This window comes from Theobroma umbraticum, unplaced genomic scaffold (assembly GCF_002168275.2).
Source record: "Theobroma umbraticum cultivar Fairchild unplaced genomic scaffold, ASM216827v3 scaffold_147.0, whole genome shotgun sequence".
Lineage (NCBI taxonomy): Eukaryota > Viridiplantae > Streptophyta > Magnoliopsida > Malvales > Malvaceae > Theobroma > Theobroma umbraticum.
This window is the reverse complement of record NW_018397259.1, coordinates 4188161-4206387: the sequence shown is the minus strand read 5'-3', so window position 1 is coordinate 4206387 and position 18227 is coordinate 4188161. Positions and strand designations below refer to the sequence as shown.

Genomic DNA, 18227 nt, shown 5'->3' with positions numbered 1-18227 from the left:
AGCAAGCGTATTTTTGGCTTTAGCTATAGCTTGTAATTAGTCTTTATCATAGCTTGTAATTGTAAAATTAAGATTTTACTTTAGTTTGATTTAGAGTTATAATGTGATAACCATTTAACGTAAATGATAAAAATGGTAAAACGTAATTAACTAACATTAACTTAATATCAAATTAAAATTCTAATAGAAGTTGTGAAAAAATTTTTCCAAAATTTTTCTATATTATCCTACCGTCACAATTAAGGAAGGATTCTTTATCACAATCGGTAGTCAAATTGGCTAGCTGCCCATCCCATCTGGTTGCAATGGTAACCAACAAAAGAATTAATTCCTTGTTGAGCTACAAGGCAATTTGGTTCGACAATCCTTTTTCTCTTTCTTTCTCTCAACAAAAAGAAAATCTCCATACCAAATTCTTCATTGTTTCTCTCTTTAGGGTTTTAGTAGCACTCTCTCTTAAAAATTCAATAAGATTTTAGTTTGAATGCCTATCTTCTTGTGGAAGAACAAGAAAAGAAGGTGAAAGAGGTTTTTGGAAAAAAGTAAAATATTTTAATTTTTAATTTTAATAGAGGAAGAAAGGGAAAAGAAGATGGAGTTAGAAAAAGATAAAAGAAAATGAAAAACAATTCAAAAAACGTTGTGAGGGAGTTGTAGAAAAAAAAAGAGTTTTTTGTTTTATATTTAATTAATTATTAACAATTTTTTAATATTTAAATTTAAATTTTTAAAAATTTTTAGTTTTATCCCATTAATAAAGTGGTAGCTTTGATGAGCTGACAATATATAGTTCTATACACTATCAGTAGATCAAATATAAGTCCTTAGCTAAAATCTTTGTCAAAATCTTGTTTAAAAAGCAGATAAGGCTAAAATCATCACAATTGTACCTTTCCTTTTGCTACAAATTTCAAATTTTTAATCTATTTATAATGTTTTGAATTAACTTTTTCCTACTTTAATTTGTAGAAGAGATAATGTTTGAAGTTCATTTTTTTTTATTTTGTTGAAACAAAAAAAGAATTTGAACTCAATGCACTCTTCATGCTAGATTATAACTCATCATCTCATCACATTTGATACTTATTAATTAAAATTTCAAAATTTTGATTGGATGATGAATGTTAATTTCCTGACAATGTATAAAACAATAAAATGGTTGGCATCAAAACTCAAATTTAAAAGAATGTTAGGTCTTCAAACTTCGTATAAGTGCATAGCAATCCAACAATTATGTACATATAAGTTTGTTTAAAGAAAGTTGAAAGTTTTGCCGCGTATATTCTTCAAACCATGCATGGAAGACCCTAACAAGTTTTTCCTTTTTAACAATCCCGCTTAGTTCACTTGTTTAGCAACTATGTTATTATTAAATAATAACATTTTATATTTAATTAAAACACATGATTTATTGATAAAATAGTTTAATCGAAACAAGCCGAGTTAAGTTCGAGCCTAATACAATGGATTGATATTTATAAATACAGAATTATCAAATGTTATCACCCCACTAATATAATAAATAAATTTAAAAATCAAGAATTGTAAAAAATAAATACTTATTATTTCAAGGACTATCTTTTAAACTCTCACCTTTGCACTGTGTGAACTAATATTGTATAATATATTAATTATAAAAATATTTCTAAACAAAATCTGCAAAGTCAAGCGGCAAATAAATTGGTCGTTAAGAACATGCTTGTGCTTGCGGTCCAAATTCCGGTTACGCTATGTATTACAGGCTGGATTAATGGGTCAACTTCATTATAAAATATAAAATATTGTCGACATAATAACAAAATGGATACATCATGACAATATTTTCTTCTACACCGTTGTCAACTTATGCATATTTCTTACTATTTTTTTTTCTAGTTGTTACGTTCAAATTGCGGAGTAGTGTCATTGCAGTCCAATTTATACTTATCTAATTCCACATATTTGAAAATCAATTTTAGATACCTTGGACTATATTATATATGTAACATAGTCATCAATTAGACTCAAATTACGTAAGATGTAGGTCTCTGGCATCTTTAATTATAAACCTCGTTTCTTTATTCCCAAAGTTGGAACTTATATAATCATGGGTTTATTAGTTTAGAATTTCTTAATATGATCAGACCTTTGGCTAAAAACAAAAGACATGCTCAAGCCAGTGTACTGTGATGCACCTTTATTGTTTTGTTTGAATAACAAATAATAATTTGGATAATTAAGGATTCAAGTAATTAATCATGGTTTATTATAAAAATGGATTTTATATCTTAAGCTCTAATCTTAGGGCAAAGCTAAGGATTTTAACTTGAGCGGAGAGATATAATAATATTAAATATTTGATATAATTAAAAGATGAGTCAATAATAGTATATAGAAGCATATAGAACCTTTTGGATAAACATGTATGCCAAATTCAACCAAACTAGTAAGGTAATAGCATAAACTGTGTAAATTTCTTTTGATAAGAAATAGTATATAATTTCAAACATTGTACTTTGTATTGCTTTATAAAGAATTGAATAAAAATTAATGTATTGCGTACAAAATATGTAGCAAACAATTTTTTTCTTAATTAATGTATGTTCTTAGAAATAAATAGTGTCAATTCATTTATTTGATTATTGACAACTTAAATTCAAATTTAAGTTTAACCATGCATATATATATATATATTGTTAGTTCTATAGTTTTCAATAAGAAAATGAAGAAGCACCACAAAAACAAGAACAGCAAATTGGACAACTTGTTTAAGAAGGTGAGTTTAGTTATCCTATGGTAAGAAAAGAGGTTGATGAAAGTAAAATAATTGGTGATCCTAATCAAGGGGTAAGAATTAGAGTTAAAGTTCAAAATGTTTGTGGATATATTGCTTTTATTTCTCAAATTGAACTGAAAAATATTGATGAAACCTTAGATGTTGACTATTAGATACTAGCTATGCAAGAAAATTAAGTTAATTTGAAAGGTGTCAAGTCTGGGAGTTAGTTCCTATGCCAAATGATTATCCAATTGTAGTACTAAATGAGTGTTTAGGAATAAAATGGATGGAAATAGAGCCATAACTAGAAACAAAGCTAGATTAGTTGTCAAAGGATAGAGTCAAAAGGAAGGAATAAATTATGATAAGACTTATGCTCTGGTAGCTAGACTATAAGCCATTAGAATGCTTTTAGCATTTGCATGCTACATGAACTTTACATTATATCAAATGGATGTTAAGAGTAGTATTCTAAATAGACTTATAAATGAAGAAGTATATGTTAAACAACCTCTCAGTTTTAGGAGTCTTATTTTTTTCAAATCATGTTTTTTATTAAAAAAAACTTTGCAAGGTTTAAAGCAAGTTCCTAGAGCTTGGGATGAGATTATTAAAATTCTTAATCAAAAATGATTTCAATAGAGGGAAGGGTGATAAAACTCTTTTTATCAAAAACAAAGGCAAAGATATTTTAATTATACAAGTTGATATTGATAATATTGTTTTTTTGTGCTACTAATGAACTTCTTTGTCAAGAGTTTGCTAAAACCTTGTAAGGAGAATTTGAAATGAGTATGATGGGTGAGCTAAACTATTTCTTTGGACTTCAAATAAAACAAAAGAAAGATGGAACATTCATAAATCAAGTCAAATATACGTAAGACATGCTCAAGAAGTTTGGTACCTCACTCTAATGAACAACTCAACAATGCTTGACAAGGATGAAAAAGATACGCCCGCTGATTAAAAGCTTTATAAATCCATGATTGGTTCCTTGATTTATCTTACGGCCAGTAAATCGAACATAAGTTTTAGTGTAAGATTGTGTGCTAGGTTTCAATCGTCTCTTAAAGAATCTCATTTAAGTGCTGTCAAAAGAATCTTTAGATTAAAAGACACAGCAAATATAAGAATATGGTATCCAAGGAGTTGCACTTTTGATCTCCACACATATTCGGGTGCTGATTTTAATGGATGCAAAATCAATAGAAAAAGCACATCTAGCACATGTCAATTTCTAGATAGTATGTTGATTTCATGGTTTTCAAAGAAATAAAATAATGTAGCTCAATCCACTACGAAGTTGAATATGTGGCTGTCAAAAATTGTTATGCTCAAGTGCCATGGATGAACAACAATTAGAAGATTGTGGGCTAGCAATGAAAAGAATTCCCATTAAATGTGACAATGCTAATACCAAAAATCTCACAAAGAATCTCATCCATCACTCTAGAACTAAACACATAGAAATAAAGCATCATTTTATTAGAGATTATGTTCAAAAGGAAGATGTTGTTCTTGAATATGTGGGTACAAAAGAAAAATTGGTTGATATTGTCACTAAAGTACTTCATAGAGAACAATTTTGTAAAATAAGAAATGAACTAGGTCTTATGCATGCACCTCAAATGAGAAGACTATTAAGGCTTATTAAAAATGATAAATTTTGCTGAAAACTATTTGGATAAAATAAGCTTGTGTGTATGCTTTATTATTTATATCATTCATGACTTGTAATGTGTAATGTGTATATTTGATGATTGGTTATTACACTTGGTATGTATGCTGCTTATGGAATCATGTCATGACACATATACATTGATGTGCATTTATATCCTGGCCATCCTACTCTTCAGGTATATGGTAAAGTGGTTAAAGGAGTTATTTCTTTGAAATTCAAGATCTTGTAAAAAACTTACTTGCACTGGTTCAAGACAATACGTAAAACCATTTTTAAACAAAAATTTCTCTTTATTTTGATTGTAAACCATGTCTCGACCACATCACGGATTTTTCGAAATAAAAATTTATTTTTTAAAAATTCATTTTTTAAGGCTACGGAAGCTCATGTATCAATACATGCAAGAACATGTATTGATAAATCACCAAATATATCAATACAATCTTTCTAGTAGCCAAAATAAAAATCCTATAACAAATGTATCAATACATGCAAGATCATATATTGATAGATCACTAAATCTATTGATACATTTCTTCCAATAGTCAAAAATAAAAATATGTGACGAATTTGTTGATACACAAGTAAATGTATCAATACATCTTGCGATTTTAAGCTTTTGACAAGTCATTTCAATTTAACTTGTAACCCAAAAATTCAAAATTCTCTTAACCTTCTTCATTATTCTGTGATTTTCTCTTGATTTGGCTCCGATTAAAGTGTTTCTAAGGTGTTCTCTTCACTCAAAACACCATTTGTCTTCTCCTAAACACCAAGTTCAGCCTAAATGTGCACAAAACCCTTTCTAAAACCCTAGTTCTGAAACCATCCAATTTTGAGGTTTATTCATATTTTTAGTTAAAATTAATCTGATTAAAAGGTGTTTTAAAACTCTCTAATCATTTCTATTGTTTTATTCTCATTTAAAACTCTCTAATCAAATTTTGAACTTCAGCCAAGTTCTATGCGGCGCTGTAGTCTCTTGTTCATAAGACTAAACAAGCCTAAACGAGGTTTCTTGATGATCGATGCGAAAACGTATAGTAAGCAAATATGATGAAAGAGATTGGGGACAATAAATAAGTATTATTGTCCAATAAGAGAAAAACAAAGTACTTAAGACCTAAGCATAAAGTAAATTACTTGATTCAACAAACTTGATTTGATTACCTTACAATGACTTTTAAGGGAGTTACTTATAATAGCCTACTTGACTTAAACTTAGTGTGCAAGTAAAAGTAAATGTGAAAGTATCTAACCTAGACTTCCTTGGAGTATAAGAAAAGAAAAATCCTAAAACTATGCCTTTTTTATGAACAAGTAATCAATAAGGAAAACTTTATTTTTGGAAAGTATTCTAGTTGCCCTAGAATACTTTGCTTGGCTGGCAAGGCAACAACTGATGGACCCCTGCATATGGATTGGCTCGACAGTCTAGACGGGCTGGACTAGTCACGAATCTATGAATCGTGATATTCTTCCCCACATGATTTAAGCAATGCCTTCATTGCCTCTTAGTCTTTTTCCACCACAAGTTTTCATCAAGTTCCCCACAAGCGTCATGGGTATGTTTTAAGCAAATTTTCTCCAACTGTCTTGAGAACACTTCCAAGTTGGGATGCATTTTGCCATATGGATTATTGGCTCGCGGTTGGCCAATGTCATCCAAGTATACAGCTCCTATGTGTACAATGTCTTCGATTGCAACACACATAGAATTTTAGCTGGACATTTAAATAGTGTCAAAACTCAATGAATCAAATCTCCTTTGCCCCGTAAAGAAGTCATGGAACATGTCTTTTCAGTACTTGTCTACCATGAATTCATCTAGCTTTACATCGTGGGGAATTAATGAATCCATTATGTTGTGGCATCCTTTGCGAAGCTCATCGCTATTGGACCTTAGCTGCTCGACGCTGTCTTCGACCTATTCGAAGTTGCTTCACACCTTGTGATTGATAATCGTCTCATGGCGAGATACACAATTATCTAGTGCTTGTAAGATATCCTCAGACTCGTAATGCTTCGTGACAAGTATGTGTGCAATTTCCTTGTTTGCAACACACACACTATCTTCAACTAAGGCGTTCAGGCATGATATGGTCTGGTCACCAATTGATGTCATTCTCTCTCTCTCAGTTATCAAATCATGTGATACCTAGTTCTGGAAAGCATTGCTCTAATTCCAACTGTTTCCTTCTTGGAACTTTAGCCAAGTTCCATGTAGCGCTATAATCTCTTGTTCATAAGAGTAAGGAAGCCTAAACGAGGTTTCTCGAATATGAAGGGGTAGAGAGAGAAAAGTGAAAAAGGAGTGAAATTAGAGAATAAAGAAACGGGAAACTAAGAGTGAAGCTCGAGTGGATTTAATATTTAAACCACCAATGAATTTCTCGATAGAAATTTTTGTCGATAAATTAAAATAACAATACTAATGAAAATTTCATCAGTATGTATACATTGAAACAACCAACGAAAATTTCGTCAGTAAATCCATGGCTAACGTATCAAACATGTTCAAAGCTGTTATTGACAGAAATTTCATCAATAATTCCATTGACAATTGAATATCTTTGTCGACAGGTGCTTTCATCAGCAACATTGGTCGATAAATTTCATCGATAATTTCTTTACTGGTGAAATTTTGTGGTCGATAAACTCCACGAGCTTTTTATTCTTTTCGCACCATAGACTTGTCGACAAAATATCAACAGAATCCTATCCATCGTTATATTTTGTCAGTAAAAGTTAGTAGACAAGTTCATCGATATTCCATCCTACGAAAATATTTTTGTCAATAAACATTATTCCTTTTACAGTGATTACAAGGATTTTTAAAGAGAAAATTATGAGAAATAACCTTCCTTATAAGCTTAATTCAAAAATATCTATTTTTATAATTTTAACTATTTTTAATCAATTTTTGGTATGACTTGACAACAATACCTTTTAAACAATTTCAGACATTTAAAGTGGTTTCAGTTTTCTCTATCCTACCATTCAGACAAAAATTTCAAAATTAAATCTCAATTTCTTTCTGTGTCAAATATTGTCTATCTCGCTATCCAAAGAGCAAAGATGGCATCAAGCTCTTTCTTATTTTGTTTTTTTTTATGTGGATCTTAGGGTTTTCAAGGGTGATAAACAGTGATTTTGCTCTATTATGGTGATTGCAAGCAGCATGATGAATGTGGTAACTGGATGTTTTCTAGTGATGTTTTCAAGGACTTAGAGGCAGTATGATGAATGTGGTAACTAGATGCTTTCTAGTGATGTTTTCAATGGCTCAATGAGAAGGGACAGCTAAAGCATGTTTGATAGGTTTTATGGTAGTTCACGATTTTGTTGTGTTTAGGATTTGGATGATTATTAAGTATGTTTGTTAGAGATTCTGAGTTGAAATTATTCAGGGAATATTTTACAAAGGGAATATATTTTATTTTTGCATAAGACAAGTGAGCAAAGTCCTCCCGATAGAGATATATTTTGTCTTGCTTTGGAGGATTATGGAGTTTTGTAACCTATCTTTTATAAAATACACAATTTCATGACTTAGTAAAAAAAAAGTATGGGTTTTAGATTATTGAGTTTATTGATTTATTCATAGAACTATAGAACTCCAAAATTAAAGAGTTGAAATTGATTAGGAGATTGATTTTTAAGTATTACGTGACTTAATTTTTACGTGATTGATTTTTAGGTATTACGTGAAATATTACATGATTAATTTTTAGATATTATGTGATTGATTTTTAAAGAATATCTAAGTCACACAAAATTATTTTTAAATAAGCCATGCTATAATTTTTTGTGGGCCAAAATGAATAAAAAATATTAAAAGTCAAGAGGGGACCGCTGCAGCTTTATTAATTAAGTCCTACTTTTATGGGTTCCAGTTCCTAATTTTTTATAATTTTGACCAACATAATTAACATATAAATATTCATTCATAGTGGGACCTATTATTATATAAATCCCAACATCATTTTCAATTTTTATGATGATAATACTTCATTAAAATAAATAAAAATATCCAAAAGTTAAAAAAATGTTATTGTCCGTCCATTTCCACAGATTCTATGTAAGGGAGTTTAGAAGAAAAAGAAGAAGATGGAAGAATCTCTACCAATCAACATCCTTTATAGAAAGAAAGTTCAGTGTCTTGATTATAGCAAACAAATTAAAGTTTGAAAACTTAATTGATTTTCACATTTGAAGAAAGCAGGATGGCTACATCATGTATTATTTCAACATCCATAAGAAGGCCCATTTTCTTTTTTCTATTACCAAAAGTATCATATAAACTGTAAACACATTGATTTTGAATTTTAGTGTATAATAGGTCATGTTTTGATTCTTAATTTGGCTTTCTTGTTTTTTTTTTTTGAAAAGTATGTATTTTTTATTATTAAATGCTAAAGTTAAAAACAAACTTTAGATTTGGAGTTACAAGAGAATAAAAATAGAAACCCCATAGAAAGTAAGCCTAAAATTGGGGATATCCAGATCAAATTGTAGCATTTAAAGGTATCTCAATCCAAGAGAATCCCACAAAACCTAACCAAGCAGAGTTTTCTATTTAAATCATATGCACTATTTTTAGATGGATATAATTAATTTATTAAAATATTGTCAAATATATTTTCTATGAGATTATATATAAAAATAATAATTTTTTTAACATATAATGATATAATTATTACATTACAAGCAACGGAAAAAACTAATCAAAACTTTAAATTAAAAAAAAAGGAAACCAATTAAAACAATTAAATAGATAACTATCAATGAGAGCCTATAATTTAATTTGTTGAAAAATATGAGTCAAAGTTGTCAAATTTAAAAGAAAAACTAAACAAAATTAGTTATTATTAAAGTAAATATATTGTCATTTAAAATATATTTTTAAAAAATTAAAAAATTAAAGTGAGAAATAAAATAACATATAAAATTAAAATATAAATGATAAAATTTATTTAAAATTCAACATAACTGAGTCAATGGATTACTGCAGATCCCGACTTTCACGCCGTGTGGCCACTAATGTAGACCGACTCGTCAGCCGTTTCTCAAATTGCCGGAATCAATGAAGAAATAGTTAATTAGCTATTCACATTTCATATTCACGTGTGCGACAGCCCACGAGAAAGATTTTGTGACGACGGGAAAAATGAATCACGGCCCCACCTATTTAATGCGATTGGCGGCAAACAACGGCACAGCAAAGACAAGGACTGTGAGAGCAAAAGCATTGGATAATTTTGAGTCCAAAACCATCCAATTTCTTCCTTATTAGAATCCGTTATGTGGTTCCCACTTTATGTTCTTCACGCTCTTGATGTGATAAAAGTGAAAGCAACCACCTCCATTTTTCACTAGTATATTCCAACCTCCAACCCTTTTCCCTATAAAACCCACCCTCCATGAGATTCAGTTGTTAAGGTTGGAGATTCCTATCCTATAGTATTTGGATTTTTATTTTTCTTAAAGAGAAGGTGGAGAAATGGATAACAATGGTAGAAGTGATGATAGGGTAGAGAATGGATTCAACCCAGAAGAAGATGACAGGAAGAAGGAGATGAAGGAAGCCGAGATGTCAGTGGAACAAATCTTTGAGACCCAGGAAGTGCCGTCATGGAGGAAACAGCTGACTATGAGGGCCTTTGCTGTCAGCTTTGTGTTAAGCATTTTGTTCAGTTTCATAGTGATGAAACTCAACTTAACGACGGGAATCATCCCATCCCTCAATGTTTCCGCCGGGTTGCTGGGGTTCTTCTTTGTGAAGACATGGACCAAGATGCTTGAAAAATCTGGTCTCTTGAAACAGCCTTTCACCAGGCAGGAAAATACTGTCATTCAGACCTGCGTGGTTGCCTCCTCCGGCATCGCCTTCAGTGGTACGTATCTCTATATTTTTTTTCTTTATTTTGTATAAAAAAAATTAAAACTTTTATCTCTTTAATTTATTAAAAAGCCATTTTGGTACGATTGTTATACTGTAGATATCCGAATTGTCCCAAATCGGATTACAGGGTAATCGGATCGGAGAAGGCCGGATGCCCGATAAACGAGTCCCCATTGTTGTCATAGTCCCTGTCCCTGTGCCCATTTGCTTACAAGAAATACCGTGTTGGACTTGGACTTAGTGTTTGTTTTATCAATGTTTTACCTTTCTTGTGTAACGTTCATGGAGACTTTTTTGGAATACATAAGAAGTGGAAATTGCTTTCTTGGTCACCCACTCTGTCAATATTAGGCCTTAATAGCAATAGATGGAGATCCTAAGGAAAAAAACAACCAGAGGAGCCATCAAATTTTCTAAGTTAAGACAAAATATCAAGCTGTAGATTCGTCTGCCTTTGGGTCCACTGATGGCTAGGAGTGAAGCCAAGTTGTAGCTTTGGGTAAAGTGGTAATGATAACGGCTGAGAATGGGAAACGCATGCGGGGGACCTTTGGAATTTTTATGGCATATGACTTAAAGAACTAAACTAGCTGTCTCACACTCATTTCCTACACCTTTTCTCATTACTCTGACACAATATTGTCAACTCTTTAAATAACTCCAAATATAATTATCATGGTAATGATGCTATCATTAATTTTGGGTGCTCCAGATTTCATGGTTTTCATTTTCAGCTAGGTCTGACTCCCTCCGTTACTTTCCATTTCAACGTGCCTAGCCAAATCCATCTAGCTTATTATCTTTTCTTTCCTTTTTGTATGATACTAGGAAGATGCCCCCTCTACTTTATCTCTGTCTAACCCCATCCCATATAAATCAATACCAACTATATTATATAATCCGTTAATGTTGTATAGTTAGACTGGACATCGTCCAATAACAACTCTTAGAACTGTGAAGTCTTTGTTTTTGAAATAAAAACTGTTCAATCTTAATTGTACATGCGATCAGACTCATGTATCTCATTTCCTCGCTTATAGTTGGCTGTCAAGTACGCAAATTTTTTGGGGATACTTGTCTTAGTAGCATGCTTGGTACACTTGTCCATGTTTAATTTCTTGTAACAGGAACCTGTTCTGCTACATCAAATATTGTTGAATCAATGCTTAACAATTATGAGAAATATAACTATTTCTGGGAAGATGAACATAGATCATCGTAAGCTGTGAACACAACCAGTTCCATTAGTGATTTAATATCATGAAATCACTCATTTTTTTTCTTTGACATGAAATTAAGCGATATACTTATTCATGTAATACACAGTATCAACATCAGAAGCGGCTTCTAAGGCAAAAACTCTGGAAAGTGGGGAATAGGTTGCACCGCTTTAGAAGCAATGCTATGCTGTAATTGAAAACCATTGAAAAAATATCAGGTTTAGAATAGATTCACCACCTTTCACAAACTTTGCTTGTGTACTGTTGCAATTACATAACAAATTTATTTAAAGCATAAACTTGTTTTGATATTACTTTGGAATCACAAATATTGTAATGTATAAAAGTGTTTATGCTTGCGATGGAACATGATATCAGAAACATTTTTTCTTAAAATACAACTGCAACTGATTTACTGAAAATCCAATGTTTCCTGTACCTGTTTCCAAACAGGAGGATTCGGGAGTTACCTCTTTGGAATGAGTGAACGCATTGCCCAACAATCAGGGGACACTGGCGGTGTCAAGAATCCATCCCTGGGATGGATCATCGGCTTCCTCTTTGTTGTTAGCTTTCTTGGTCTCTTCTCAGTGGTGCCTCTTCGGAAGGTACACTCTGCACTGTCCCCACATATTTGCAAACTTACAGCAGCAGCATGTTGAATGGACAAAGAAATATAAACTTCAAATGAATAATAATGTATATCTGATTGTTTAAATGCAGAATTCAAGTCATTTGGTTGATATCGAATAATATTCTTGCAAGAAAAGGTTCTTGTTGATGTTAACTTGCATAGCTCATGAATTTTTTCATCCTCCTTTTCTCAGATCATGGTCATAGACTTCAGGTTGACATATCCAAGTGGTACTGCAACTGCACATCTTATCAATAGCTTCCACACCCCTCAAGGAGCCAAGCTAGCAAAGTAAATCACTGTCATAGTTAAGATTTCAAATTAAAGCTGATCATTTTGAAGTTTATACATTCTAATTGTCTCATGTTTTTAACACCTGTAGGAAGCAAGTAAAAACACTGGGCAAGTTCTTTTCTTTCAGCTTCTTGTGGGGGTTCTTTCAATGGTTTTTCACTGCTGAAGATGCTTGTGGATTTGCTAACTTCCCTACATTTGGGCTTAAAGCATATCAGAACAAGTGTGTAAAATCAGTTCAATTATGTTATTTTGCAAGATTTAAAAATAATTTGCTAAAGCCACTTTCTCTGGTAAATTCCTTCCATGATCCCTGACTTTTTATTTTAGTTCCATTTAATTCCCAACATCTGAATTGTTTCATTTAGGTCCTTAAACCTTTTAAAGTGATTCCATTTTGGTCCTTTACCTACTTATTCTGTTACTAATTGAGAAAAATATCGACATGGAATGCCAAGGAAATATTCGTATGGCGTGCCACATGATGCACAACATGGACGTTACATCAATTTTAGTGGAACAATTTGACGAAAGGACCAAAACGTAATCATTTCGAAAAATTAGGGACTAAAATGGAACAATTCAAAGATTAGAGATTAAAGTGGAACCGGAATAAAATATTAGAGACTATAAGTGAAATTTACTCTTACTTTCTCAGTTGGGAGTATTTAGCTAATGCTTCCTTTGCTAATTTTCAGGTTTTTCTTCGATTTCTCAGCAACATATGTTGGGGTGGGGATGATTTGCCCCTACATAATAAACATATCGGTGCTGCTTGGAGGCATACTTTCTTGGGGTGTAATGTGGCCTCTCATTGAAACAAGAAAGGGTGATTGGTATCCTGCAGGCGTTTCTTCAAGCAATATGCATGGCCTACAAGGTTACAAGGTTGGTTAGTTTCCTATAAGCTCATCACATTATAGTTTTCTGCCACCATTACATAAATCACTAGACTCTTCCTTTGTCATTGATGCTTGACTTCTTCCCTGAATCCAGGTATTTATCGCCATTGCCATGATTCTAGGTGATGGCCTGTACAATTTTTTCAAGGTGTTGAGTAGAACACTCACAGGCTTGTTTTATCAAGTTCGAGGCAGACAAGCTCTCCCCATTGCAAACCAGCCCTCTTCTGATACCTCAAAGAAGTTATCTTATGATGATCAGCGCCGAACCCAACTCTTTTTGAAAGATCAGATTCCTACATGGTTTTCTGTTGCAGGTTATGTCACAATTGCTGTCATCTCTACCATTGTTCTTCCACACATCTTTCATGAACTCAAATGGTATTACATTTTGGTCATCTATGTCTTTGCACCAACACTGGCTTTCTGTAATGCATATGGGTGTGGACTGACTGATTGGTCCCTTGCTTCCACCTATGGCAAGCTAGCAATCTTTACAATTGGAGCTTGGGCAGGTTCACATGGTGGAGTCCTTGCAGGCCTTGCAGCATGTGGTGTCATGATGAACATTGTTTCAACGGCCTCTGACCTAATGCAGGATTTTAAGACTGGGTACCTGACCCTAGCTTCTCCTAGGTCCATGTTTATTAGCCAAGTGATTGGCACTGCCATGGGCTGCATAGTTTCGCCTTGTGTCTTCTGGCTGTTCTACAAGGCATTTGATGACTTTGGGCTTCCTGACAGTCAATACCCTGCTCCTTTTGCAGTTGTTTATCGCAACATGTCTATATTGGGGGTACAGGGCTTCTCTGCTCTACCCAAAAACTGCCTCTTGCTTTGTTATGTGTTCTTTGGTGCAGCCATCTTGATAAACTTCGTTAAAGATATGGTGGGTAAGAAATGGGGATCTTATATTCCACTTCCAATGGCAATGGCAATACCTTTCTACATTGGGTCATACTTTGCCATTGATATGTGTGTTGGGAGTTTGATTTTGTTCGTTTGGGAAAAGATAAACAAGGCAAAGGCGGATGCATTTGCGCCAGCAGTAGCTTCTGGTTTGATCTGTGGCGATGGTATATGGACTTTGCCTAGTTCAATACTTGCTCTAGCAGGGGTGAAACCACCAATTTGCATGAAATTTCTGTCAAGGGGAACAAACGCTAGGGTTGATAAGTTCTTAGGGTCATAAAGTTGGAAGTTAGGGTAGCAAGGAAGTATGCATGCAAAATCTATGGATACTCTTAGCCATGTACAATACCCCTTCAAATATTATATGTGCGTTATTTTCCTGTGTTTCCTTCCCCTTCCTGATGCAGACAAAACAATGTCAGATTCAATGAAACGATCTGCCATCAGTGGAGGTTGAGAAAACAAGATCAGACGCAATGTAGTTATGATCACTCTCAAGGGATGTCTTAAATACCTTTAGGTACATGTTGTAGGTGAGTCTGTGAAAAGAGAACAAGACTGAAATAGTTGATATTGTCTTTGCTTTAGCATGCCTAGAGTTTCTGTTCCTCCAAGTTTTAAGTTACTGAAATTGCTCATGTCTTTAACTTTTCTCAACTGTTCCTTGGATGAAAAGAAGTGAATGTTTTACAAGTAATGAAGGAAAATCAGACTTATAAGCACATGCCTTTGACAAACTTTGTGCTTAAATGAAGATTACGATTTTGGTTCAAGTAATTAATTGAGACTTGATCTTGTGTATTATCAAATTAGATTAAGTACGATTTTACAATAAAATAACAAAATTTGATGACTTGACAGTATATGAAATCATCAAATACTATCTAGAAAAATTATGAGGTAAAAAAAAAAAGGATTGATCTTTATTTTTGTCTTGAATCATAACAACCATTTTACCATTTAGAGAATCCAATAACCAAAGAAAGCTTCCCTTTTCTTCTGATAAGCAACCAACTGAAGAACTATTCTAATTGAGGAGAAATGCGGTGCATGTGATCTTTGAAATTTTAACACAAGTAGTAACATAACCATCATGGTTATGCCGATTATGACTAATTCTGCCATTCAAAAAAAAAAATTATGACTAATTCTACAACATCAATTGAAAAGTTTTGAGACCCTTTAGAAACCCACCATCATGGTTGTGTCACAATCTCTTTCTCATTGTTCAGTCTTCATCACTTTCACTAAGTATAGGCTTGAATTTGCTTTGGCATTCCTATATTTACAATAGTGGCATTATAATCTCAAGCAGTCCAATCTTCATCACTTCCATTAGCATCCTAAAGTGACATAAATAAGAATAAATCACTAAAATTGAATATAGAAATACAATTTCTGATGCATATTCTTGGTGGTGGGCGGGGGAGAGAGGTTTGTGTTGAGTACTTAGTTCCACGCAATTATGGTAAAAGTCAAAAACTATATAGAAGCTGACAAGAAGTCTCACCTCTGATGTGCTTGAGATTTCTTCGACGTCCTCCTCTTCATCCTACAAGGATTGTTCACAGCATTAACCACACTGAAATATAAAGGACCTTGACTTTTGTACTTTGTTTATTGACAAGTAAGCTAATCCAAGCAAGTATACACAAAATTGATATGAAAATTTCAAATAATATAAGGGGAAAAAAAACATTGAAAGGATTACATTCACAATCGAGTGGTACATTAAATATAAAGTATTTCGAAAAAAGAGCATCTTGATAAATACCTTAGAGCTCTTATTAGCAAGACCCAACAAGAATTTGCTTTCTAAGGTGCCAAATCAATGCTTCAAATTGTAGCATCTATTAAGGATCATGCCAAATTAAAATATGAGAAAGAAGAAGAAGATATGAATCCTTGCTATATGCTTTCACAATCTATAATTCTCAAATACATAACATGTAGCAGAAATTTTCCTTTCTTCTTTTTTCTCTGTTTGGACACTGAAGAGTTATTGATATATGCCAAGATCAGTACCTTGTTCTTCACCCCTATCCTGATTGCATACAAAATTACCTAATGATTCTCTACATATGGTGGAAACTCCACAAATCTTGTGTTTTCTATGTAAGAGTAAAATGCATCAATGAGATTACATGAATGCTTTCATTTGTAGAAGTTAATTCATAATTGCTTAGACAAGGAAGTTTCATGGCAAAAGAACATATAAATGGAATTTTAAATAGATGAATTTGGAAATCCTTTTATAAATTCAACACAACAACATTAATGGAATGATACTGTAGGTCCCTCAAAGTTATTGTAAATCACTTCATATTGAAAACCAAACATAATTTGTCAATAACAAATAAGTAATTGATAGTGTTTCACAAGGTTAGTGAGCTTAACAGATATCATGAAGATAATGGAATGTGAAAATGGCATTATACAATATGGTTTCAAATCAGGAGAATGATTACAACACCATTAATCCAGTATATGGTTGAGTCTGAATTTTTTACGCAAAAACAAAGTAATTCAACATAAAGAAACACCAGAATTTTAAAATATAGACAATGATACCTCAGATTCTTTCTTCTTTCTTTTGGTTCCTGTCCCTACAGTTTCAAAGAAGTATCCATTACAAATTTTAACAGAAAAGGGAAAGAGCTGAAGGCCATTATATGCCAAAAACTTCAGCTGCATGCATATGTCACAAAGAGATAAACCGGCACTGCAAATAAGTTCTAGAAACCACAAGAACATGCAAATTTACAGTTACTTTCCATGAGAGCTGAAGTACATAATTCTTGCACGACCATTTACTCTATATAGCCTATCTGTGACAATTGACAGAATGAAACCCCAATTTCTTAAGAAATTTCTTGAGATGATTATATACAAAGCATGGGCACAAAGACCTAAAAACGAAAAAAGTCAGTACTTCTGCCTTTCAGAACATTCATGACATCCTCCATAATATTAAAAATAGCCAGAATCCTGTTCAGTTAGAAAAGGTATATGAACATATTAACAAAATCAAACAACAAAAGTGTGGCCCCAAATATACTTTTGAGTATCCCTTTATGAAAAGTAAATTAGCTGCAAGTCAACCAAACGAACACAATGAATGTTATCATCAATTGTCTTTGCTAGCATGATGCAAATCTTACATTTTTCACACACTGACCAAATTGGAGATTGGTATATCTGCCATAGCTGAAACAGTTAAAATTCATCTGCATGGACCTCAATATACAACTAAAAACTTAATTTTTCTAAACCTTATAAATAAGCCATTACAATCCACCTGCCTCATCAATTCCAAACTTATTATAATTATCTTTGCTAGCATGATTGGGCATCTTTAAGTTATTGCACATGACCAAAGCAAAACTTGGCTTATCTCTCATACATGAAATGGTTCAAATTCATCTTCATAGATGTCATCAAAGAAATAAAAACTTATTTCTGAACCATATAAATAGGCCATTATGATTTAACTGCCTCATCCAGTCCAAAGTCCAAACTTAGATCATCTGTCCTAGTGCTAAATCCAGTCTGCTCAAAATTGTGACACAAAAAAATATACTTGGTTTTTTTGAATACAAGAAAGAAATATTGTTAATTCTGACAAACTGATTTACATTGATGACAAGAAGATTAAATTCTCCCTCACCAAGTCCCCCTCAAAACATTCAAACAAATATGTACCCGACATAAGATGGCAAAGTACTCATCAAAGAAAAGGCAGCTTAGGTCTTGACCAGTTAAGTTACTAACAGCCAGGTTAGTAGGCATTACATTACTTGAACTAAATGGGTTGTGAATGTGGAAATAAAAGTAGATAATTAAAAATCCAATAAAGTCTTGCCAAATGGTCACGAATGACAAAATAAAGAGTAAGTCATCCCTTCCTTCCCCTAAACCTCC

General features: G+C 32.7%; 2 protein-coding genes across 2 annotated transcripts in view; one reads left to right on the top strand and one right to left on the bottom strand.

Annotated features, from left to right (window-relative positions):
• Positions 1-9727: 9727 nt before the first annotated feature.
• LOC110415110 (putative metal-nicotianamine transporter YSL5) lies at positions 9728-14931 on the top strand. The gene is made up of 6 exons (XM_021426609.2): positions 9728-10336; positions 12018-12172; positions 12392-12489; positions 12581-12715; positions 13191-13380; positions 13489-14931. Exons 1-6 carry the CDS (start codon positions 9943-9945, stop codon positions 14584-14586), a joined length of 2070 nt encoding a protein of 689 aa, XP_021282284.1. The 5' UTR covers positions 9728-9942; the 3' UTR covers positions 14587-14931.
• Positions 14932-15279: 348 nt separating this feature from the next.
• RHL1 (root hair initiation protein root hairless 1 (RHL1)) overlaps positions 15280-18227 on the bottom strand; it is a 7867-nt gene continuing 4919 nt past the window's right edge. Inside the window, exons 7-9 of the mRNA XM_089783309.1 lie at positions 16878-17050; positions 15817-15858; positions 15280-15649 (exon numbers count right to left, since the gene is read on the bottom strand). Of these exons, the coding sequence (XP_089639435.1) occupies positions 15614-15649; positions 15817-15858; positions 16878-17050 (251 nt within the window). The 3' untranslated portion in view covers positions 15280-15613. The remainder of the gene's footprint in view (positions 15650-15816; positions 15859-16877; positions 17051-18227) is intronic.